Source organism: Pseudopipra pipra, chromosome 3 (assembly GCF_036250125.1).
Source record: "Pseudopipra pipra isolate bDixPip1 chromosome 3, bDixPip1.hap1, whole genome shotgun sequence".
Taxonomy (NCBI): Eukaryota; Metazoa; Chordata; class Aves; order Passeriformes; family Pipridae; genus Pseudopipra; species Pseudopipra pipra.
Genome location: NC_087551.1, coordinates 39,638,588 through 39,663,999, shown reverse-complemented (window position 1 = coordinate 39,663,999; position 25,412 = coordinate 39,638,588). Strand labels below are relative to the sequence as shown.

The 25,412-nt window shown below is 36.8% G+C and overlaps 1 protein-coding gene across 1 annotated transcript in view; it reads right to left on the bottom strand.

The window, feature by feature from the left end:
- The window catches only part of HEATR1 (HEAT repeat containing 1), a 36,325-nt gene that overhangs the window by 758 nt on the left and 10,155 nt on the right, over window positions 1–25,412 (bottom strand). The window contains exons 12-43 of the mRNA XM_064648742.1: window positions 25,057–25,164; window positions 24,543–24,638; window positions 23,423–23,511; window positions 22,919–23,130; window positions 22,524–22,645; window positions 21,955–22,152; window positions 21,116–21,299; window positions 20,705–20,853; window positions 18,719–18,911; window positions 18,036–18,208; window positions 17,549–17,716; window positions 16,446–16,688; window positions 15,602–15,733; window positions 15,081–15,187; window positions 13,833–13,976; window positions 13,012–13,130; window positions 12,667–12,788; window positions 11,119–11,247; window positions 9,477–9,707; window positions 8,689–8,815; window positions 8,231–8,397; window positions 7,547–7,593; window positions 6,605–6,728; window positions 5,640–5,780; window positions 5,144–5,433; window positions 4,197–4,347; window positions 3,512–3,670; window positions 2,688–2,822; window positions 2,324–2,428; window positions 2,062–2,230; window positions 1,172–1,326; window positions 667–825 (exon numbers count right to left, since the gene is read on the bottom strand). Of these exons, the coding sequence (XP_064504812.1) occupies window positions 667–825; window positions 1,172–1,326; window positions 2,062–2,230; window positions 2,324–2,428; window positions 2,688–2,822; window positions 3,512–3,670; window positions 4,197–4,347; window positions 5,144–5,433; window positions 5,640–5,780; window positions 6,605–6,728; window positions 7,547–7,593; window positions 8,231–8,397; window positions 8,689–8,815; window positions 9,477–9,707; window positions 11,119–11,247; window positions 12,667–12,788; window positions 13,012–13,130; window positions 13,833–13,976; window positions 15,081–15,187; window positions 15,602–15,733; window positions 16,446–16,688; window positions 17,549–17,716; window positions 18,036–18,208; window positions 18,719–18,911; window positions 20,705–20,853; window positions 21,116–21,299; window positions 21,955–22,152; window positions 22,524–22,645; window positions 22,919–23,130; window positions 23,423–23,511; window positions 24,543–24,638; window positions 25,057–25,164 (4,848 nt within the window). The remainder of the gene's footprint in view (window positions 1–666; window positions 826–1,171; window positions 1,327–2,061; window positions 2,231–2,323; window positions 2,429–2,687; window positions 2,823–3,511; window positions 3,671–4,196; window positions 4,348–5,143; window positions 5,434–5,639; window positions 5,781–6,604; window positions 6,729–7,546; window positions 7,594–8,230; window positions 8,398–8,688; window positions 8,816–9,476; window positions 9,708–11,118; window positions 11,248–12,666; window positions 12,789–13,011; window positions 13,131–13,832; window positions 13,977–15,080; window positions 15,188–15,601; window positions 15,734–16,445; window positions 16,689–17,548; window positions 17,717–18,035; window positions 18,209–18,718; window positions 18,912–20,704; window positions 20,854–21,115; window positions 21,300–21,954; window positions 22,153–22,523; window positions 22,646–22,918; window positions 23,131–23,422; window positions 23,512–24,542; window positions 24,639–25,056; window positions 25,165–25,412) is intronic.

Below are 25,412 nucleotides of genomic sequence, written 5' to 3'. Positions count from 1 at the left end.
ACAAACATTACACTACAGTTCCCTGTTTCCCCCCCACCCGTGCCTTCTTTCCATTATAAGGTTGTAATTTCACTTTCATTACCAAAGGAAACTAGTTTTAAGCTAATTTAAATATTAACGTCTGGGTTAAGATAATGTCAAACGAAAAACAGGTTGCAAGAAGCAGATATGTTGCTGCAAGTTATTTGATGTAATGGTCTTTAACCTTCTGGTACAATGCCATTTCCACTGGCATCAGGGCTTAGCTCAGCACTAAGAAAAACCAAGTAACTCCCCCTGAATATGTATAACCTATCAAATAGGGGACAAAACTCTCTTATATAATAAACAGGTCTGAAAGCTGATAAATAACTGTTTTCCAGTTCTCCCTCTAAAGTGCCCCTGTCTTTATACACAAATAGGTTAGTGCTTATTCCAGCAGCTACCAAATCTTTAAAAAACTCAAACCACACAGTATGAAAGATGTGGAATATTGATGGCTTACAATAAGAGCAGAAGAGCATGTTGTATACACCTCTACAGCTTGGGATTACCATATTACAACACCAGTATTTGCATTTAGGTTGGTATTTTAGTAATGACTTAATTCACTTCTGGTTTTGAGGGCCCTGTTCCCATTTTCTAACACAACAAAGAAGACCAGTTCAAATTCTGATAGGTCCCAACCTTAGGAGAATTGTGCCTCGTTTTCAGCAGGATGTGGTAGTTCAGTGGTTTCCAAAGAGAATCATCTGCCATTGCCACTGAAAACTGAGCTATGCAGGGTATCAGGTGTTCTGTCACTCTTTCCTGGAACTTCTCATCTCCTCCAAGCACATTTTCTAGCTGTGGAAGTAAAACAGGTCCAGGCTCAGATAAACCCAGGCAAAAGCACTTCTAGCTTTGGCTTTCAGGTACTCAAGAGTAAGGTCAAAGAGCATCAGTGTGAGCAAACTGGTCTGCAAGAGCTCAACAACATGCATGAAACCTTACAGACTGAAGACATTTAGAAAGAGGGTAAAAAAATAATCAGTAATTTAGAGCCTTAGGCAAAGCAGTTAATACTGTCTGTAGCCCAAAGACAATGAACTAATTCCCCCCTTTTTGTTTAGAGGACACCTGATATTTTTAACTATCAGGTTGAGGGGAAAAAAAAACCCACCTATGAATTGTTTTAAGAGTTTGTCAATACCTGATCAACCAGAGGCTGCATCAAGGTTTCTGCTCTTTCCTTACTCAGGAACTTCTGGGTGTCAAACAGGAAGAGCTTGTGGAGACAGTCCAAGGTGAACTGCAACAGTAGACAGCTCTTTTCTATGTTATTGTCAGAGTCAAAGAAAGCTTCATCTACACACCAATCAAAGAGAAGAAAAAAAAACCCATCAACAAAATGAAAACACAAAACTTGCCCACAATATAGAAACACTGCTAGCTTGTGAATGTAGCTAAAAGATGTACTACATAGCAGTTGTGTACTCCTCACTCAGAACAGTAAAGTGGATGCAATATGTTATCTGTCTTTTAGCTACTGCCCCAGCAGGTCTGCCACTGCCCTTCACAGACTGATGGGGATAAAAGAGAATAACCACAGGCTACAGAAAAAGCGCTTGACCATACCTGTGGATATGAAGAACTTCTTGAGATCAATACAACTGGAATGGGCAAATAGTTTCCCATACAAAATAGTAAGACTTATTTTTGCCCAGAAAGCAGAGCTGTCTGAGTACACTAGGTAGCATATAAGAGAAGTCAATGAATGAAAAATTAAAAACCCAAACAGAAACAAGTCTCCCTCTTTCCACACAATTTCACACTCAGGGAACTCACTGGGACTGACACTGAAAATTTTCATATGGTCTCAACTTTGTAATGGCAGCCCAGAACCCATGGCTGAAAACTGTCCTTTGGTTCCACCAGAGAAAGATGTTCTCATTTACCAGAGAAAGACAGAAGAGAGAAATGAGAGGTATGTGCTGTGAAGTAAATCCTGTAAGACTAAACTTTCAGCAATTATAATTAATTTCTCAGCAATTCAGACTGAGCCTGTCAATGTCTCTCTGTAGCCAGTAATGGACAACTTACCAGTTTTAGAAATGTTGACCTGGTTCAGTGTCTCAGCAAATGGCTTCACTAAATGACCAGCAAAGAGGGTGAAGAGACCCTTGAGCTTGTCTGCGATGCAATCTGCTATTCGGTGGAATGTCAGCAGCCTGTCTTTTCGGGTAGATTCTGTTTTGGACCAATCAAAGAGCTGCAAGGGAAAGGCAGATTAGCTCTTTCCTGTGTCTGTGCACTGGAAAATACAAATATGCTAATGCAGGTGAATTATATTTAGACTTCTTACCTTGAAAAAGAGGGGCCTGAAAGAAGCCTCAGAAAGTTTCATAACCATACTTATTAGACAATCAATAATGTAAGCCTCTGTCTTACCAACTTCCTCTAAATCATCCTAGAAAAATCAGAAAACAATTCTAAGTTTGAAATGCAAGAATTTCAGCTTTTAAAGCATGTTTTAATTTTGTCTGTTTCAGACTGAATACCTAACTAACATGTTTTCTACCGCAAGAACAATTCTGGAACAGAGTATTTGATACTTAGAATTTCAGAGCACATTTGCAATGGAATCTACTAATATTTTTTAAACAACAGATACAATTAGCATGTAGAGGTGTAGCTGCTGCTGCTGCTTATCCCCATAACCAAGCTACCTGGGCATGGTCTGTTCGGAAGTCCAGGACTTTCATGAAAAATGCTGTAAGTTCAGGCTGATGGGAGATCAGGTGCTCCTTCTCCATACCAACAATGTGCTCCCTCAAAATGTTCATAAGGGGACCCAGGCAGTTCTGCCAAAACAAAAGCAAAGCAATGCAAAGGCAACTGTGATATTGACAGTAACTGAGAACCATAACTAGGGAACTGGATTTTTGCACTTAGCGCATTTACTCCTTAAAATACTGTCAATAAAATAGATAAACCTTTTCCTGTATTTTGGGGGGCTTAAGTTAGTAGGATTCCTGAAAAGAATTTGATCTCCCCTCTCCAATAATGGAAATAATTCTGAGTCAACTCATGTTCTCAGAATACAAATCAAGGCCTTTATGAGTGGGATGATCTCATCTAACATGCGAAGGATATTAAACTGGTGGATTTCTCCCAGGTCTACCTTTCCCAAATCAGCACTGCAGTACAAAACAAAAGAGAGACAATATAAAGACTGTGCTAGGTTTGGCTGGGATGGAGTTAATTTTCTTCACAGCAGCTGTGCTATGAAGAATGGTGCTGCGTTTTAGATCTGTGACCAAAACAATGCTGATTACACAGTGGTGTTTTAGCTATTGCTGAACAGTGCTTGCACAGTATTAAGACTTCCTTTGTTTCTCACTCTGCTGCCCCAGTGAGCAGTCTGATGGCGGGCAGGATGCTGGGAGGGGACACAGCCAAGACAGCTGAACCAAATTTTGCACTGCTTGTTTCCTTTTTTTTTTTCTTTCTTCTTTAGCACACTGCAAAAGGATGAAAAAAAAATCCTTACCTTGCGGGTATGTGCCACTTCACTGTAACACTTGGTAACTGCAGGCAAGAATATTCGGGGAGCAAGCCTTGTAGCCAGGATAGTTTTCAGTGATGCTACACGTAAGCTTATCTGGGAAGAAGGACCAAACTCGGCCACAATCTTTTCCAAGCGGACAACCTATCAGGAATTTCAACAAAAGTTAGGCCCACTTAAAGCAACTAAAGAACTTATTTTACAGTAGTTGTCTTTTGCAAATTTCAGATGGGAATTTTGCTGTTTGCACCACTTGGAGCACCTTACATTAAGTTGTCTGTGTACAGAGCTTTGCTGTCTTCAGAAGACAAACACTGAAAAAATGTGTATGTCAGCATCAGAGGGTCAGAATTACTCTAACAAGAGCTGTTAGATACACATTTGAAAAGATTGTGGTTATTACAGAATGATCTTTTGGGATTCATCTCCCTTTTCTAAGAGGCAAACTACAACCTATCAGAGGGAAGAGTAGAAGATGCCCTTATATTCTGTATCTGAGTTATCTGCATAAGAAAATGAATAGAAGACTAGTATGTTATGACCTTTCACATAATTGAAACACACTCCTACTACAGTTTCAGAGAGATAAAAAGTAATCTCTATAGCTTCTTCTGGGATCTGGGCAGATCCTGTAACCCCTTTACATATCTGTAGGAGTTGCATAGCTTACCTGCAACAAGCAATCCAGAAGGTAAGGACTAAGGAAATGTGGTAGTGTTTCCGCAACCTTAAGCAGAGCAGTGACAGCACTCAGCAAGTAAATCTCATTGGAGACAAGCTCCTTCTTACTTTTTAAAGTCTTTAATACTGCTGGCATCAGCCTGTGAATATCCAAGCATAAACAGAGAAAAGTGAAATAACTGACCATTTGGAGGTATGTTCAATCAAATAAATCCATCTGTTAGGCATGTAGGGACAATTTTCAGATAATTTTTACATGTATATTTCAGAAAACTCAGTATATTCTGGGCTTTTCTGCCATATTTCTTTTTCTTGAAGCTAATGAAGGATATTAGGTTTAGAAACACAGAATCATAGAATGGTTTGGGTCAGAAGGAATCTTAAGGATCATCTAGTCCAACTTCCCTGCCATAGACAGGGACACCTTTCACAAGATCAGGTTGCTCAAAGTCCTGTCTTTAGTTTAAAGATTTAATGACAATAATAAACTTATATTTGTAAAGAGATAACACAGTCTTACAAGGAACAAGTTAGATGCTTGAATTCTTCTTGAATAGGGAGAATAAAATAATGTCGTGTGCAGGGTTTCCAACTGTACTCATTTTCATGTTTTTAAATGCAATCTGTTCTCCAGTAAAAACATAGAATATGGTTCTGACTTTTCTAAAGCCATAAAAATTACCTCTCTGGTCACAGTAGCAGACTCCATAAGGAACTCTACTGCAGATTATTAAAGTCTTGCAATTTCCCCACTAGCTTCTCAGTTCTATGACCAGGAAGCACCTTGAAGCACTGTGAATACTTTTATTCTTATCTACACAAAACACACATGTGAGCAGACTGCCACCTGGCCTTCATCAGCATTCCTACAGTCATGCATTTTAGTGTAACTAATTCCCGCTGCAATTGGTTCTGTTAAAAAGAACCCAAAAGTACCTTGGAAGCTGAGGTATTGCTTGGGCTTTCAGTGTACAGGTGACCTCAGCTATACAGAGCAAAGCACTTCCCATCACGTTTTTCTCCTCCTTCTCTGAAGAAATAAGATCAATGGCAGTTTTAAGAACAGGTACAAATGGTGCTGGATTTTCTGTGCCAAAACCTTTGCAGAGTAGTTTGAGACTGAACAAAGCAGTCTGCCTGTTGATGGCTTGCTCCTCCTCTTCCTCCTTTCTTTTACACTTCACAATAGCAATGAGCTCAGGAACTAGCTCCAAGAGCTGCAGGATCTGAGAGGACAAGAGCACACACGCATTAGGCATACAATTAGAAACTCAGGACCTGCAAGGTAACTGTTGGCAGGTATCTTACTTCTTACTACTCAAGAGCTGCCTACCAGGCTTGGCACTTGACAGCTTTACACAGAGCCAAGCATTTCTAAATCAATCTCTGGGTACTTTTGCTACAGGAACTGTGTTTAATCACTTTGTCTCACCTGGCTCTTCTGCCACTTCGTGCGCTGCTGCACCTTATTGTTCAGAAGGTCCATTGCCTTGCGTCTCACAGATGGCAGCTGATTCATCATTAGTCCCCCAATCACAGGGATGAAGGTTTCTGTTGGCAATAAGGCATTGACCTACAAGAAAACACAAACAAAACAATATAATAAAAGCTTTTCCATGCACTGAGACATGGTAGCCTCCAAGTACGACAGGCAAACTCTCTTCAACTTCCTTCATGGGTTTCAGGATCAAAGAAGAGAGGACAGGCTGTATCTGAGGCAAGAAAAGCAACAAAGCAGGTTCCAGTCAGTCTGTGCTCACTGGCTGCTAATCAGTTATGATCTACTAGCTCCAAGATTTCCTCAGCAATTCCTTTTGTCTGCACTGCTGAGCTATCCCTCCTTACCATAAAATAGTTCTGCTAATGCCCTCTGCATGTACGTCATGAAGACTGGAATATGCTTCACAGGTAAAAAAAAAATTCAAGCTGTAAAAACATGTATGCTCCAAAGCATGCAACAAAATAGCCAGTCCAATTCTACAAATATACTTCTAATCAGAGAAATACTAGAAAGAAAAGCATAGGGATGCATATTTCTTCATGGAATTTGAAACAGTTCCATTAGCATTAGTTTATTAATTTTATGAGTTAACAGTGAGAAATGCTGCCAAAAGCCATTCTTCTCCACCAGATATAGTGAAATCACTGCTTACAGCCAGCAGAATACTAACGAAAGGAAATAAGCATTCCTGATTTTTTCCCCCTGTTTTTTCTAAGAAGCTGTTAGCTGTAGTTATTAAAGTTGTTAGATGAGGTTAAATTCATGATGCACCAGATTGCAGACCATCCAATGAGGTTTAGTACTAATCCAACATGAAATCCTACAAAGTTTATAATCATATTAATAAGCAAAAGCAGAAATGTGCCACTGCTAACATGAGGGCTAATGAAACATACTTTATCCAGCATATCATAGCACTTGCTAAGCAGAACCCTCCAAAATTTGGCTGTTGGCTTGTCCACATTTCCTTCCACTGAAGATGCCACAGTGTTTATATAGTGAAGAACTTCTTCTAATAGCCTAGATAGAAAAGAAGTGTATTTTAATAACAAGGAGACTAAAGAAGATCACTTCTATTACTAGAAAGCATAAAATTTCACAAGACAAAAAAATAAAAGGAAATGGAACAGCTAATGGAGAGACTAGCAGATCATGTCTACTATGTCTTCAAAGTCATCTACCTGGTAGCCCCAGAATGAACACCTACACACAACAGTAGTTCTGCTTAAGAACTCAGTTTTAAAACAAAAACAGTCTGGGAAGATACAACCATTTAAAGATGAGCATTCTAGAAACACAGCATTTAAAATAAATCCTACACCCTTTTTCTCCTAGAACAAATACAAAAGTCAGGTTTCTGCAAAAAAACCCCTCAGTTTTGTATCACTGGCCTTTACAGCACAATGGCTACAACTGTGATCTGTGATCATGGTATTTTCCTTACACAACTATAGGGGCACCTGTGAACAATGATTTTTTTTTCCTGCTAATGAAGCAATACATTTTGCTAAAAATCTGGAATTCTTTTAGCGACTCAACCATAAATAGCATGATACTTATCACCAAGTATGTAAATAAGCACTATCAAAAATACAGAAAGAGTAGATACTGGGTACAGTAATCTTTCAGAAATAAACCTCCCCACGTTCTATTAAGAGAAGAACACAAACCAAAACAAAACCCAAGTAACTTGCACATAATAAATACTGCTTGTTGCAGAGGACATTAAGAAAAGTAGCCTTGGGGAAAAAGATATTCTAATAGGACTACACTTAAAAAATATTCCCAGGTTGCAATAAAAGCTAGAAATATGAGGAGTGCAGCAGATTTAAACATACCTCTGTTCCAACTTCTGCAGCTCTTCTGTTTCTTCACATTCAACTATCTAGTTTAAAAAGCAAGAATGAAAATGTTAAATGTGAAACTTACTTCCCCTCATTAAGCTAATATTCCAGAATACACAAATTTGTTTTGAATTAAATGTCCTCTAAAATAGTAATTCTGAGTCCCCACATTTGTACTTGAGCCATCATTCTATAAGAAAATCTGAGAACCTTGGGCAGTCACAGTGACAAATACATTTCATGCTGGTGGATTACGTGCAGCTGAAAAACTGGGACTACAGCCAGCTAGAGTCAGAGCCTAAAATTTGTAACATTTTGTCTTTTCAGATAGTAGCACAAATCATGAATCTTAAAGCAATTGGAATTATAGAGGCTGTGAGAGAAATCCCAGACTCTACAGAGCCAGTGGGAATCCACTGGGACCAGAATTTCACTTGATTACCTATTCATTGATCACACAAATGGAGTCTATCTAGAAAAGCCTTATTAAAAAATAATTAACATTACCGAGAAGTTTAAAAATTGTATCAATAAAGTTGTCAGCAAGATACACTGGACAGTGTATTCTTTCACCTCTTTGAAAATAAAGTCAGACTAAAAAGTAAATTAAACCTCATCTATTACAGTACAGCACAATTACTTAATGTGGTCAGTTTAAAAGTAATCTGCTATTTTTACCTTTTTCACAAAGCTCTGAGAGGACAAAAGTTGTGACATGAAGGAGACTGACAAGAATTTGAAATGCCGAAGTTGTTTGTCGGAGTGAGACTCCACGTTAAAGAGCTGCCCATCCTGATTTTTTGGTTTTGTCTTGCATGTTCTTGACTTTTTTGACCCAGGATCATCTGATGAAAACATTTGCATCCAAGAGAAAAAGATACTTAATTTCTGATCGTAGAAAACGAAGTAAAATTACAGTTGCTCAAAGCACCATCCAGCCTAGCCTTGAACATTTCCAGGGATGGGGCATCCACCACCTCCTCTGGGCAACCTTGTTCCAGTGTTTCTCCACTCTCATAGTAAATTTCTTCCTTATATTTAGTCTGAATCAACCCACTTTTAGTTTAAAATGATTACTTCTTGTCCCTCATAATGGGAAGGTTTACACGCATTTGTTGGCTTTGCTTTGTGGTTACCTTCTTTGTTCTCTGGCAGCTCTGTCAAGTACTGGATTATTTTCATCATGCTCTGGAACTGCAAGCGTACATTAAATTCACAACAGATGAAAATCCAAAATTCAGTGTCTGCTTCCAGAACGGCATCCTATTAATGGTTTAGAAATAAAGAAGAAACATTTGAAGAATTAAAAAAACATAATAATGATAAAAAGACTCAAAAACTCCTCAGTGAGTTTGTGAAAATGCCATGCTGAGCTGGACACTGCCAGGATTAACACCAAGGATAACAGCAAGCTCTTGGAGAGAACATAGTTTCAGAGGGTGTAGAGAGAGATTAAACTGCTGCTGCAAAGACTGTATCTTCTCAGATACATGTTCCTATAATAGTTCTTTTAGTTTTGCCCATAAACTGTGATTTCACCTAGTCTGAGGGCCTGCCTACACAAAAACATAATAGGGTTTTTATCTTGGTCTGTACAGGACGACCAGTATCGTGTTTCACAAACAATTAAAGAAAAAAAACCTCAATTTCAATAATACTGAAGCACTTCCTAATTACCTATCAGCTCTTCAGGCCAAGGATTGCTGTACAATATGACCTGATTTATTGTTCGGGCTCCAGGACAAAATAATATTGTTTGTGCACTACAAATCAGAGCCAACACCACCATCAGGTTCTGCTACAGCACAAGCTCAGAGCTCACTACCTTTTTCAGCATAACCCAGGGGCTCTAAAGGCAAAACCATGAACAGAAAGAGGGAGATCAGTCTCTCAAGGGAAAAGTCGACTCCATCAGTCTGCTAACCTTGTCTGTGCTGGATGTTGCTGTTACAGTTTTGGTCACGTACTGCTCGAACAGCAGCACCAGGAGAACCCAGAGGAACTTGTCTCCCCCCACCGTAGTGATCAGCTGGGACAGGATCGGCAGGCGCCGGTGCTCCGGCACATGGGGCAGGGCATCCACAAACACACGGATGATCTTTATCACCACCTCTTCCACACTTCCCGAGGACTCTGACAAATCACTGTCTTCAGCCTGTGTACAAACAGGTAAAGCAGCTCAAACAGGTTACTGCAGATGGGTGTAAGTTCTTCCTTACTAATTTCATAACATGGGAGAAAGCATCACGTGCCAGATAACAGCACTGCTAAATGCACAATCTCCAGGGAAATGTAAGCGCTCCACAATAAAGCTTTCGGTCACACAGTTCCTTTTCAGTGTTAAAGGAAGATGCTTCAAATAAAAGGAAAAAAAAAAGAAAAAGAGAGAAAAAAAGAGAAAAAAAGACAACAAGGCAAAAAAGGAATAAAAAGAAAAAACAAAGAAAAGGAATAAAAGGAAGAAAAGGAAGAAAAGGAAGAAGAGGAAGAAAAGGAAAAAAAAGGAAAAAAGAAAAAAGGAAAAAAGGAAAAAATCAGAAAAAAGAAAGATTAAAAAGGAAAAAAAGATTAAAAAGGAAAAAGGAAAATAGAGAAAACCTGCTACTTGGCATCAGCTGAAACAAACAGGAATTTTCAAGAGAAAGTGATGCCACATCCTTCTGAAAATTTTGCCTGTAAGCCTGGTATTTAGGGTCTTGGATTCAAGGGCCTAGTAAAAATAATATACATAGACTACATGTTCTCAGGCAAGTAACATTAGGCTCTTGCCACATGTAATAATTGTGTGTGCCGTGAATAATTTGTCACATAAACTTGTGTTAGCTGCTATGAAAGGTTCTAGATAAAAAAATACATAAAAAGAGAGACAACTTGATTTCTTCAACAGAGAACTGTAAGAGGATGAAAAACATGTATACATACTAAAAATACTCTGAGAAATTCCCAGCCCATTGTTAGAAGACAACATTTTTTCCTCCAATTCATTTTTACATAAGAAATTTATATAGCATTTTTTGTTTGATTTATTAATGATGTAGAATAAAATCTGAATGAAAAAAGCCCTTTGAAAACAACAATGTATTTATGTAAGTGGTGCAGACAAAACCAAGAAAAGCCCCACAAACACCAGCAGGAAGAATAAAAGCATTTGTCAAATATTATACCTTTCCACTTCTTTCAGACCATGTCTATTATTCATATGACTATATTATTATAGGACTAATAACCAGTTTTTACTTCCAATGGTTCTTCTACTGAACTTGCCTGTTATTTTTATGATGAAAAACTTGAATTTAAAGTATGTTTCAAGTCCTCTTCATGTACAGTTCTGATAATTTTGGCTAAACCATTTATAAAGTGCAGGAACCCCAAAGCCAGAAAAGAAGCACTAGTCTGATGAACTCAGTTGGTAAGACACAGAGAAGTCTGTTAATACAGTTACTACATAAAATTTAGTATCTATCTAAAAATACATCTAGAATAGGTGAAAACTTATTCTACTATCTATATTCTAAATCATTTACTCTACTTAATTAATAATATTTCCATTAAGTAGACAAATTTACCTGAATAAGAGCAGGAATAACCATCTGCACTGTCTTGTTAATCACTTGGAAAGTGTAAGTATCATCCAGACGCAAGACATTTGCTCCCATGAATGTAAAAATGGGCATAATGTTATGAAGAACTTTATCCTGGAAAAGAACAGATGAAATTAGTTTATCCTGCTATGCATATTATGCCTTAAGGCATTTCTCATTCTCACAATGCCACTAGATTCCTGTAATAAAAAAAAGGAGAATCATAAGTATGTTCCAAAAATCTCCCTAAACTAATTTTAAATGTATGTTGTCCCTTAATACTATTTCCTATGTGATTGGTAGAGTTCTAAATATTATTTAGAAACCAAGACACTTCTAAGCAAGTACTTAAAGAGTGGAAATTGAGAGTTTAGTCTGATGAAAAACCTTGTATCCTTCCACTCAGAGACATGGTAATATAACAAGCAAAACCAGCTATGAGGAGATTTGCAGAAGCACAGATGTGATTGTGGCACAGATTCCAGTAATTTTCATACCTTTCCCACCCACCCTTTTTATATCTGTAAAACATCTACAATCATACAATGTAAACCAACCATGCTCATTTAAATTTTTGTCTTTTCGGGGGCCTAAATTGTAATCAAAGTAATTAATTTTAAGCGGGCAGGATCAGAAGTGTCACCTAGCTCAAAGTTAGTTTCCTAGATTTTGCCAGAAATTATGAAACTTAGAGCAAGAAAGTATGGGAACATTTTTCATTCAGTGAATGGAAGTGTTTTATATATTAAGAGAGAGATGAGACTGATACAAAATGTTTCCTTGTATTCTGACCATGAAAATCTTGTAAACAAATGCTCAATTTTACAGCAGGTTATGGTAGTAAGATGAAGACAAAAAACAAACAATAAACCCACAAAGTCCTCCAAAAATTTGTCAAAAACATTACAGTTTTGCCTTTTGGGAAAAATGCTCTTCTGAAGTGTGTGAAATAGTGAGGTAAATATAAAGATGCAAACTGAGTTTGATTTACTGGATTAATTTTGCTGCTTTTATCATTTCAAAGCAAAAAAACTTACTTAGAAGAATGTACAGTCAAATTTCAATCTATAGAAGAAAAAGCCTGTTTCCCAGTCAATTAAAATCAGACCAACCTGGTTTTATCATCAACTACATCTACATTTTCAAGTGTTGTATAAGACAGAAACTGTAAGAATGCACGTGCTATCACGCCAGGTGTTTTCTCTCTTTATATAAAAAAGCAGAAGGAGGAAGAAACAAGGCATGAGAATGGTGACCACAGTGGGAAGGTGAGGCAGGGCTGTTGACAGAAAGCTTCTTCCATTTCCAATGTGCTCCACTGCAAGCCACAAATGGTGACCAAAGCATCAAGTCAGAAGTTTCTTTTCAAGTAAAATGGAATGAAATGCCATAAAAGTGGAGGCAACCTGTACATTGCCTCTTGCTCTTTTCAGAAAGTTTCTCCCCATAGAACAGCTCTGTATGTTCATCACTCTACCCAACACTTGGAACCCAAAGAGAAGAGCTGACACATAAATTTCAGGTGCTACTTACAGGAAACATTCCAGCAACAGCACCAAGGAGCAGCAGTGCATGGTGGTGTGTCTGGGGCATTTTAGATATCCTGATGCACTGAACTATCAGTTCCACGTTGAATTTTTCTTTGTCAAGGATATCTGCAAGTAAAAAACATCAATTAACACTTTAAAGGCCAACCACATAGGAATGAACTGTACACTCAAGATCTACAAAAAATGATTAGGAAGGCAAACTTGTATACTCTTATGGAGGAATTTCTCCTCAACAACACAGTGTAGACTAAAAAAAAAAAAGGTAGAGACCATTGTTTTAATGCTGTAATGGTAAAAGAAGTACTAAGAAATGAGTGATGACTTTTACCTGCTGGGACCTTGCTACCATTGGACGACAATTTCTGACAGATACTTAGCAGGCAGCTGAGGATAAGCTGCTTTGTATATTCCATATTTTCTTCTTCTGATGCTGTAGGTTCCAGACACCTGTACATTCAGGAAAAAACATAGAGATAGAAAAAGGAGACAGAAAAATAAGTGACCAAACTGCATATTAAGACACAAATAAGAAACTGCAATCTTAATTCTACTTAAGTTCTAAATATAAGCTTCTAAAAAGCCTTCACCAAAAAGTGTCTCTTCTTTTTTTTGTTTTCAATTGCATCAACTGGTCTTCTAAAACACATTTATCAAAGCACTGTCAAAAGTATAAGTATAACCTGAACTGTGATTGCCAGTCTATGTAAAAGCAAGTCATAAGGAAAGAAAGACAAATACCCAATCTATATGTAAACTTTCCTAAGTGCCTGGAGATAGGCCTGGCAGGAAAAGCAATAGTTTTCCTAGGTTGCACTGGACAAGGACTGTTCCACCATGTGTTAGGAGGAATTTTAAAGCTTAGAGTATTATACTAGCTCTGTCAAAGACATGACTCTTGTCAATTGTGCCAGTTTTAAAGCTTCTTGGGAATCCCAACCCCTTTGCCAGACAAAGTTTTCAAATAAAAAGCTATGCATCAGGTAAAAATCTTAAGAAAGTCCATCACACTGTTTAAAGGAAAAAAAATCATAACAACTTCCCATTCCCCTTCTCTGATTCAGAGACAAAGTAGCCCATATTTTAATGCTTTAGAGTGTTTGATGCAGAAGAGAGGGCTCAAGGACTCCTGGGTAAAGGGAGCACCATTACCTGCTCAGCAGGTTAAAAAGAGCCGGTACCAATGCCTGCGGACGTCTAAGCTTCTTCTTATGCTGCAGTAATTCCAGAATAAGCATAACCCTCTGCCAGCTGAAGTGGCTTGTTTCTGGTGCCAATTCTGCATCTTGAGGCTTTCTAAAAAGATAAGACAAACAATGAGGATATACATTTGCAAAAGAAATAGTACAGTGTTTCAGAGAACACACACACAAGTAATTAAAAAAGGCAAGTTTTCTTTCACATAGTAATGTCTTTAACTGCTGCTCCTGGGAGAAGTGACAATGTGTGGGCTTTAGATTGAAGCAGCAACACATTTTAAATAATCAACGAAAAATTCAGACCAAACTTGAAAAAACAAACAAGTACAGCATGCCTTCTGTGTATACAAAGGCTGTACAAAATGAAGAGTTCTGTGGGGAAAAAAATAAAATCTATTACCAAATAAATATCCAATAGATGATCTGCTTGCCATCCATGAAACTTGCATCTTTGGAACTACTAGTGGTTAACACACTGACTAAGGAAGCAATCGGGGTGTCTGTGAGCTTGTGTGTTTATAAACTGACAGATACAATTTACAGATGGATCAATCTAACAGATGATTGTTAAAAAAGGTCAAGGAAAGGAAAATAAGAACGACTATTCTAAGTCAAACCAACTATTCTAGGTCAGCTATTCTAGGTCAAAGTAGGTCAATATCCTGCTTCAACAATGGCTGAAAGACAATGTTTAAAGAAGAGAATAAATAGAGTGGACAAAGCAGCTCTTTCCTTATGAGAATGAAGAGAAGAAACAAGACAAAGATCTAAAAATTACTGGCTATATTACTGTTTTAACAGAAACAAAATACTGTTTTTCAGTCAACTAACAGGAACATTTTGATGAGCATCTGTAGGTTTCAGCCATGTGTATGTAATCTGTCCATGCATTGATATTACAAACCAACTTTACTATCAACAAAAATGAATCTTGTTCAACTGTGTCAAGCCAGATTCTATAAAAGCAAATGTCAAGATTAAAAATGCTATTTTTTTTTTTAAATTTTAACTGTTCTTCCATCTGTTCTCAAACAGCAACATGAGTTGTTTTTCTCCTGCCAAAAGTAGCTCAGTGATTTTACTGTGCAGGGGAAAAGAAGAAATAGATGTTCATGCTTTCAATACAGACTATGCAATGTATTAAGACAAGTGGTATTTTCAAACTGTACAGATAATATTTGTGGGTTTCTAGTTATTTTACCTCTGTTGCTGCATTTTCTGCCTTCTAGTTTGTTGAACAGTGGCCAGACTTTTTGTTTTCTCAGGAGGCTCCAGTTCTCTGACAATCTGCTCAGCACACACTGTAATCTGAAACAAAACAATAATGCAAGTGCCAATGAACTATGTGTCACATCATATATCTGTGTTCCATCCTTTTTCTAAAAACACATCCCTTTCATGCACATATAGATATATAAGCCACATATTCAAGTCATATCCCAGAAAATGAAAATCAGTGCAGCAGAAAGAAGTGAACTCTGCAGAATTCTTTCACTTAGTGCAGTAAATGACTGATACATGGCTTTTAAAGAAATAGCTTCTAAAAGCAGTCATTTAACAAACTTTCCATGCCATTAACACTATTCTAATATTTGACAAATAGTTTCTGATTCCTTTTGTGCTATAAATGATATAAACAACAAGTGTTACTAAATGTAGCAGCACCAAATCTCACTGCAACAGGTTTGAACATATTTCTGTGTTCTGGAGTTTGCCACTTACCCCTTTAAACACACTGCTAATTGTCTGGGCACAAAGAGGGTTCTTACAGTTTAGGAGTAAGTCAAACAATACTTTTAGTAGCTTCTGTTGCACCATCCCATCTGACACAGCTGCAAAGAATGGTTTAGTAATCTACAAAAGGGACAAAAGAAAGGATGCAGAGAGGTTTACTGTAAGAAGATAACAAAATCACAAGCTATAAAATTAGATATATCAGATTATATATGACACACACAATCACACACGTTAGTATAGCGATAATTTGCATATTTACTATGTATTTGTATATATCCAGGAATTCTTAGATACCAATCATATACCTGTGAAATATCCAACTGACATATACTGATTCCTGAAATTTTGCACACAATTTGCCTAATGGGGGGAAACAACTTGCTGTTGCCAGCCTTTGGGAAGTATAAGCCAACACCTGGCTAGTAGAAGGCCTGAATTTGTAGCCTCCTTCAAATGAGACTATTTATCACCCACTGTATTTTGTTAACAATTTTTCCTCAGAAGAAAAATTTTAAGTAAAGCTCTTGCCTGACTGACAAAAAACTAAGAACTGTGGAACGGTAGTATCTGTAATGATACATATGTATGCAAATACAGTATTTTTATTTTGTGCTTGTCATAATGCAAAAAATAGAGCAAGCAGAAATTTTTCTGGTAATTTTAAGGGAGAAAGTTTTGCAGCTGTTTAGATGTTCCAAAGACACTACAGAGACACCAAAAACTTGTACTAAAAGAAAGACAGGTCAAAAGCTATGGACTCCACACAGAAAGAACACTGCTAGTTTCTTCAAGCAAAAAAATAAATTAAAGATCTTTCATAAATCCATACCTGCCCAAGTGCTGTCATCTGTAATGGTGGAATTTCTTCATATATTTTCTTGGCAGCATGCAGACTTCTGATAAATAAATCCAGACTCTGCTGATTCTTGCACAAGAGGGGTGCTGAATATTCATTAAACTTTCCAAGGATTAGATGCAGGAGAATAACTTCATCTTTCAAAACTTTCTCAGGTTTCTTAAAGACCTTCTCTAGCAACTGGTCTAGTACTGGCAAGAGGTGAGAAAGAATCATCTGCGAACAGGGGAAATTTCTAATGTAAGTTTTTATCCGTTCTCGATTTAACAAACTTCAGTAGCACAGCTTCATTTTACTGCAACATCTCCATCCCCTCTTTAGTAACACACTGCATGCAGTATATTAATCAACAGCTGTTCAAGAGGAAAAATACAAGACTTAATGTGAGATTACCAGGAGTACCTACTCATCTGTTACTTTGCTATCCTGCTTTGCAGGGTAGTATTTCATATTTTTAAAGTACAGAAATAAGGCAATATTCTCATGGATTTACGACTGCTGTCTTCAACAAAATCCAAATGTGAGGCAAGAACACTCACCCTCTATGCATTTTGCAATCCTTTCAAGATACGTACAACTGAACAGAGCATAAACATTCTGATTTAATTAATTTTTTGAACTTTGAACTCATGTATTTACCAGCACTTAGAGAATTCTGAATACGCTAGGTAAGAGTAGATTAATATATATAAATAAAATTGATAGTACTACTTAATACCTTGCAATTCTGTACAGAAAACTCTATATATTCACTGATATCTAACCAAGCTAATAAATTTCTTCTGGAAGAATCTCCTTCTGAAACAGTCTTCTCTAATAATATCAAGGGAGTTTCCTTAAAAATTCCAGAGCAAAATGCTGCAGCCATTGCATTCCTGGATGGAGCATGCAAATGTTCTGTGTTTCACTAAACCATATTTTGCAGCATAACCACATATTATTAGAGGTGTCAACTGAATGCCTAATTATCCAACACATGATTAAGTTATTTAACAACATTATTACTAAAAGAAATTTGATTTCAGCTTTCCAGTGAAGTGCAGAACCCATAAAACAACTCAAAAGGTGGCACTTACCTCACCATGGACTTCATGAAGAATTTTCATTAAGTTTCTTGCAATATATGATGGGAAAATAGGGCTCTGTACACAATCAAGTATGTTTTCCAAAGCTTCCAACAATTTTTTCTTCTGGGATTTCTGTTTTGGTTGTGTCTCAAGTTCCCCAAATAGAGTTCCCATAGTCTAATTCATTAACAAAATGAAAATTAAGCTCTTTCCCTGCAATAAAGATGCCTTAAAACAACATTTATTCGATGCTTTCACAATAATGCAATCTAGATACAGAGTTCTTAATTTGTAAATAAACCACAGTTAATGCCTCTTAGATTCTCAGCTCTCTGTATGTAATAAATCACTTGAATATTTTTATAGAACTTACAAAAAAAATTATAAATCAGTCTGCTATTAACTTTCCTGGTTAATTTGATTTCTTTTCTAAAAGATGGGAGCTCACAGGAGCAGACAAAACTTGTATTAATGTACACCTTAATAAGAAAAATACCTGTGTTATGTATGTAGGGTCAGATACAATCTCTTCTGTCTTTTGCTCCAAATGCTGAAGAACAGGATGAAATAGAGACTCCTTTATCCCTCTCAAAGAATGAAGGCAGTTCAGAGCAGCCCTTCGAACTTCACTCACAGGACTACCCAAGTTAATTAGCAAAGATATCACCACTGCCAAAAGAATCAGGGAAGGAAGGAGGAAGAGAATAAAGTGAGCAGTCAGAATTTTACTGTAGCTGTCCCTGAAAGAGGCGTCGACATCACTTTGGAATTAAAAAGTCCTGTCTTTTCACTGTAAACCTTTAGAGTGCACAAAACCAACCTGAATCTTAAAAGATCCATGTCTGAACTTCATCACAGTCCTTATATTCATGTTTAAGCTCAGAGTTCATATATTGCTACTGACTGTCAGTCACACCTGGTACTGCACAGAAAGTAAGGTGCTGTAACTGACTTCTTCAGGACAGCTCTGTATTCCTTTAACACTTTTACAATAAAAAAAAAAGTGGCTTCACTTCCAAGCTCAGACTGGTAAGTGCAGCAGAAAGAGCTGTCTCAGCCTAGTGCAGCTAAACATAACTACAGATACCCTTCATGGTATAAAACATAGTAAAACTGGAAAAAATAAAAAAATATTGTGATTAAGTCTTAACATGAGAGATAAATACTGTTTTACTTTACCTGGAGATGATGGCAAGAGCAGCTGTTTTTTTTTCTGGTTTGTTTGTGATTCAAGCAGTGCATAGCCGATATACAGAGCTTGAGTCTGCAGCATTGCACTGACCTCATAGTTCAGCTGATTTGAAAGGTTATAACTGTAAGTCCATAAAATGGAAAGGAACTTGAAGAGAACCTCTGAATCTTTTAGATGTACCTTAAATTTAATAAAATTTAAAAAAAGAGGAAAGAAACTTTTAAAATTTATTTGGTAAACTACTACTCAAAACCTCTGATAAACCACTCACATCAAAGGAGTACACTAAAAGGGAACTAAAGAGTTAGAAATAGTGTCTTTAGGGACGAAAAAATTATTGAGTAGATGCTTGTGTGTATATTCAAGTCTAGATGCTTTTTAACAGCTGGTGTATTTAAGAGATAACTTGTAGTCTATAGGTATTAGAAGGGATTTTTTTAATCCTAACAGACCAAAAACACATCCATATGAACATTTCTATAGTATGTCTACTGTGCAAGAACACAGTTATGTGCAAAATAAAGATGATCTATTTCCTAACACATATCAGACAGAGTGCTTTCTCCACCTACCAAGCGTAAGAGCTGCTCCAAAAAGATTCAATTCAGTTTGCCACACATTTATCCAATTACTTCAACTTTGCTTTAGAACCTCTCTGTCAAATTTAATGAGTTTAATTGAAGCAGTTGCATCGTTGCCTAACAGTATCCCAAATCAATTTAAAGTTCTCACTTAGTACATAATCTGGCAACAGCTAGCATGCTTTCTGTCTGTAAACTGCTCTCTGGAATCCTAACAGCTCTTCATTCATCAAGCAGAGTACCCACTCAACATCCCACAAACTGAACACAGCTTGACAGAACCACTGATAGAGCTCCTAACATACTCTTGCCTATTCTCTTTTCCACAAGCCCACTAAGATCAAAGTTCCAGTTACATTAACTGTTCTAGAGCTGGCAAAAATAACTGTCTTGTCCCTTTCAAATTAAAAACCCTCAAAACTGGAGACCAACAGTACTGCAGAAGTGAAAGAAGCAAATTATTTTTGCAGCTGTTGTCTTCACAAGGTCCTAGGACATTATTAACCCCATTCCACAAACTTTCTTTGTAGTCTCTCCTCCAAATTTCTTCTCTTCTTCTGTGCAATATGATCCAGCTTCCTCAGTCAAAACCTCCCACCAAAATAACCTCCTTCCTTTCCTGCTGACAGCCTTTACTAGCCAGGCACTGAATCAAATCTCTTCATCAGCCCAATGTCAGTATAATTTCACTAGATCTTGAAGTGACTGAAAATGAGACAAAGTTATATACATGAATTAACATCAGAAGCAAGTTTTGTTACAAAATCATTGCTATTCTTTCCTTCTTCTGTTTGTGTTTGTTATGTGCTGTTCTTGCTGAAACAGCATCAAATTCCAGTAACAGCAGTTTTGTGTCAATTACTTGATTTCATTTTCCTCAGAATGAAGTTATCACTCCCTGCCATCTAAAATCAAGACTGACAAAATTCCTTATTCTCTTCCAAAAAATGTATCACTTGATGCATGTGAAAACCATGAGATGATGCAATAAGGAAACATACAATTTCTTCTAAAAGTTTTCCTTTCAATTTCCGTATTTAAATACTAACAAATTTTATAGAGCAACCCCTCCTTTTGCTACCAGATAGAACCAAAACTTTCAGCTCAAACTTTAAGCTCTTGATCTTGTCCTAGAAATCAGTGTTTTGTTTTCACCTTTGCTTCAACTGACCCATTTGTGGTTTGTTTGGGTTTTTTTAACTTTTGTTTTCCATTATTACATTTAATTAAAGTAACCAGCTGAACCTTAGACTTTCATCTTCTCACAATACTTGTATGCCACAAGCAGTGTTGCATGATCTGTTTACCATTTTTCTCAGTTTTCTTAAAATTAATGTAATTGTATAATAGTTGATGACTAATAATTCAGAGCAACAAATACAAAAATCATACCTTGAGTAAGAGATTCATCAATGCTCTGTACTGAATAACATTGCTGCCTTCACTAGCTCCACTGACAAGCAGATCAAACAGCCCCAAAAGGAGGTGCAGGAAGTCTTGGCTATCTTGATTCAGAGATTCGGGATTCCACCAAGTTTCCTCTAAAAAATACAGGTTATAAATAAGTGGATGCATACAAACACCTTCAGGAACCAAGAGAAAACAGACATCTCTAGTTAAAAGGAGACAATACTTTTAGTTGATTTCATGTTTACAAGTAAGTAATTTTTTCAGATCTCAATCACAACAAAGGGAGAAGGCTAGGGAAGCAAAATTTCCTTGTTTCCAACAACTTCCAAAAAAAAAAAAAATTAACTTTCCTTCTTCACTGATGTAAGGGACAGTCAAAATCTTAACACATACCTTTTGGAAAGGACAGAGGAGGTTTTAGGCCATTTATGAAGTTTTTCAATAAGAACAGGAACATAGCTGACTCTTCTGCATGAGCAGTCTCATCACTATTGAGCTTTTCTATATATGCACTTAATAAGTCCTTAGGCACCACAGTTTCCTCCACTGTTTCAACAGACCAATCTAGGAGAGTTTCCTGTGAATGAAAATTGATTTTAATGTATTCTGTCACAACTTCATGCAACAGAAAACAGAAATTTAGCATTAAAATTCAGCAACATTTAATTTCCAACCTCCAAAGAGGTATCCTAATGAAGTGATTTATGTTTCTGATTTTACATTGAAACATGCATCTGTAGTTCTGAAACCTACACCAGCTTTTTCTATCATAGTTAACAGTGTACGTGAGGTAACAGAAGAGTAAAATATCAATCTCTCTAGAATGTCTCTTCAAAGGGAATAGGAGTTACAGCATTTTGTGGACATTCAGCTTAATACTTTCATTTAGCTGTTCCAGTGACATAATCCATGTCTTTCAAATACTTGCATATACAAAAACTCATTAATGGAATAATCTGAGGTCAGATTAACTAATTACCATTTACTGCTATGTGTGAGAGGGGATGCACACATAGAAACACAGCTCTGCTCACATGGGTTTCTTACACACAAAAGTAAATCCCAAAACTGTTTCACAACAAAATAAACCAAGAAAGCCCTGAGAGGAAAAATGCATAAAAATTAAGTAAAAAAGGAGGGCAGCAAGATACAGAAATACTCTTTCTGAACATTGTTCCTACAGATTTCTCCAGTATAAAGAAAATTCCCTCTCCACAGTGTTTACATCTTACCTCTGCAGGATCACAGGCTCTGAGATTTTTTATTTTTTTATCCAAGAAGCAGAAGACTCTGATAGCCACTGAAAAATAATTTTCCTTCATCTGTGTATTGCAGCAGCACTGAACAAGCAATGAACCAATTATATGAGTAATTACTTTCTGTCTCACACTGTCAGATTCGGTTTCAGCAACGAGTATCAGGTCATCAACCTTAGAAAAAGGAGTGGAGAAAAAACAACAACAAAAAGTCTGTAAGACAGTGGGACTTCAGTATGACTTTACACCATTTTTCTTTTGCATGTTCAGTTAAATCCTTTTTACCTTCTATCAGAGGTAACAAGTTACTATCTGCTGTCATGGTACTCTTTGGAACCTGGGAATGCACAAACATCTGTTTCTATAGTATACTTGTTTATTCTCATTTTTTTTCAGGAAACTAAAAATTCCTTGAATTTAGTTACATCAGTCATTTTTCCAAATAATTAATAGCACACAAAGTACTTCCATTTCACATTTGTTCCACTACAGTGACCACCTGAAAAGTAAAATTCCTTAAGGTCAGGGTAACATGGCACACATACCATTTGCAATAGTAAGGAAGGGTCCCCTGAGGTCAAATTTTTAGAAAGCAGTAGAATCATTTTCTCGTTGGCCACTCCAATCAACTCTGCAGACTTGGTAGATTTAATTGCCTCTTCAAGAGCTACTCCAGGGGATAAAAAAAATCAGATAATCTAGGTACACAAATCGCATATTAACACTGGTGGCTCAATAATATTTAGAATCAGTCAGAAACATACTAGACAATTTCTACATCTTTTCAAAAAGTTTTTTGAAGAAGTCTATTCACAGTCACAATATGATAGTCTGCTAATGACAGCCAGCCTCCTTCAATACATGTTTAGGTTCATTAAGGATGCTGTCCTAATTCGTCACAATTTTTCTCTTACAAAATTAGTTACAATTAATGCTTTACCTTCTGGCCAGCCTTTCAGTAAAGGGTGTAAGGAGCAGAGCTCAGACTCTGACAGACAAACAGCCATTTTCCAATCTGAAGATTTTGAATTGGCATTAGTGATTACCATAAAAGGTAACAACTGCATTACTGCTTCATCCAGTAGTTCCTTCTTCTCTTTTAAAATCTCCTCTTTGACTAAAATTTTTGTTGCTCGTTCCAAAACCTTGCACCTAAAAGAGAATAAATCATGTTGAAAATACACTGTTAAATCATACCAGCAACACTTCTTTGTTCTCTATTTTCCATGGTGATTTTCTGAATCCAAATAGCACGGAGAACAAATAAGGAGTTAATGGGAAATGGTATGCAAATAATTGAACATTTCTCCTGTAATTCAGCATAGAGATAGCATAACAAAAAGCATTTGCAGAGAAAAACATTTTTAAAGTATTCTTTAGAGTTACATTTAAAAAAAACTATTTATACAGAAAGAATGCAGTCTGAAAAAAGGCACAAACATACCACTTTCCCTCCTTTGAAAGATCTGCTCTCTGGAAGATGTTCAAAAGTCGTGATACCACGACTTCTGGATTGACTTGTTCCCTGAAAATCTGAAAAGTAATCAAGAAAAATGAATGAAAGTACAATAATATTCAAAATAATTTACCACATCATAATGGAAAATGCATCTGCTATACCAAGTGGAAACAGAGATCAAACATCACTAACTGTATTCCTACTGATGTTCATGTAATTAAATTATTATCAGGGTAAGCAGAAGTTATAAGGCTGACCAGTATGCCCTCTAGATATGTTGAAGTATGGAGAATTCATCAAATGCGGAAATGTTTGGTAAAATTGATAATAAACAATATGCAAAACACTTAATTAAATAAGAATTGCTTTTACTTTACATTGCACATGGATGACTAAAACATAAGGCACATTAACAAAGGATACTTAAGTTTAAAGGAGCACTCACGTGCTTCTATTCCTATTTTTTAGTGATTGAGAATGAATGAAAACACAAGACCAATTATACTACTGCTAATAATATTGTCCACTACTACTAGCAGAAGCAATAAAGACAGACTGTTACTCTAGCTGGAAACAATCAGTACAATGCATACCAGAGGCCTATCCAGCAAACCTGAGCTGGAGTACAGGACTTTGCCACTATCAACTGACCAAATGACTTCCATATGGAAAAACTCAACTGAGCGCTTCTCAATCGCGTAATGACTTGTGACTGCACCATTTGCCATCCAAAAGGCAAACAGCATGGCTTGTGTTTTTTTATAGAAAAATGAGCAGAATAAGCAAGAAGCACACCTCAAATAATAATCAAAGATTTAAACATGCTCTAGTACCTACACTAAAAAAACAAAAAAACAAACAAAAAACCCCAATAAATTCATGTTAATTGCAAACACTTGTGGAAGGATCAGGTAGCAGACTTGCAGGGGAATTGTGAGGTGGTAAACAGCACAAGCCTCCTAAATTTATGCTGCTTCATCCTGCTAAAGGATAGAAGTCACACACTGAGGACACAAGTACAAGACGGACAACTACAAAGAATACATCCCAGACACACATATGCAAGATCAGCTAAAATCTTGCATATCGAAAGATACTTACTTACCTCCAAAGAACTGAGAGCAGACATTACAACATCTCTGTTGTCATCCTTGAGCCGACCAAAAATTGCTTCTTCTATGAAAGCCTGATCAAAGCCCTCCTGAAAAAATAGGGAAAAACAGAGTCAAAGGAAAAAAAAAAAAAAGGCATTTGTCGGTAGCAAAAGTTACCGGCTTTTAATGAAATATCTGAATTCTAGGGTAAGAGAAGTGGTAATATCATCTACATTAAACCTTACAGGCAGACTAACTTTCAACAACAAAAGAAAGAAACTATAAATATTCATTAACTCAGATTTTATCTTAGAACGCAAGCAGTTTAATAAACAAGAACTACATCCAGACTCCAGAATATGGGAAAATGGTGACAGGAACCTACTAAAAACACCACGAAAAAATCGTACAGATGGCATATGCACAGTTTACAACACCACTCATCTTCAACTGTTAAGTCTGGCAAACAGCTTTTTGAAGACATTCTATGTTAAGTCAGTTCTGTGAGAGATTCAGGACACAAACCTTTGATGTTTCAATAACATCTTTCAAATGCTGAAGAGCGAGGACCCGCACAGCAGGCTGAGGATGATTCAAACTAAGTAGAAGGGAGGTATCAGAGTCTTCCAGAAACTGAAATACAGATTTCACAGTGACTCATTGCATGTTAAAAATACTTTACATATACACAAGGATAATGGGAGACATTCTTAAAGCGATTTTTTGTACCAGAAGAAAACCTGTATAATCAAGACCTAAATAGTTAAATTATAGAACAATAATGTTGTATACCTATTTCAAATTTGGTCTTCACTTTTGCAGACAGTTTTTGGAAGATACTTGAGAAGTATAGTAAGCTACAGATGCTGTTATGTCCTAGA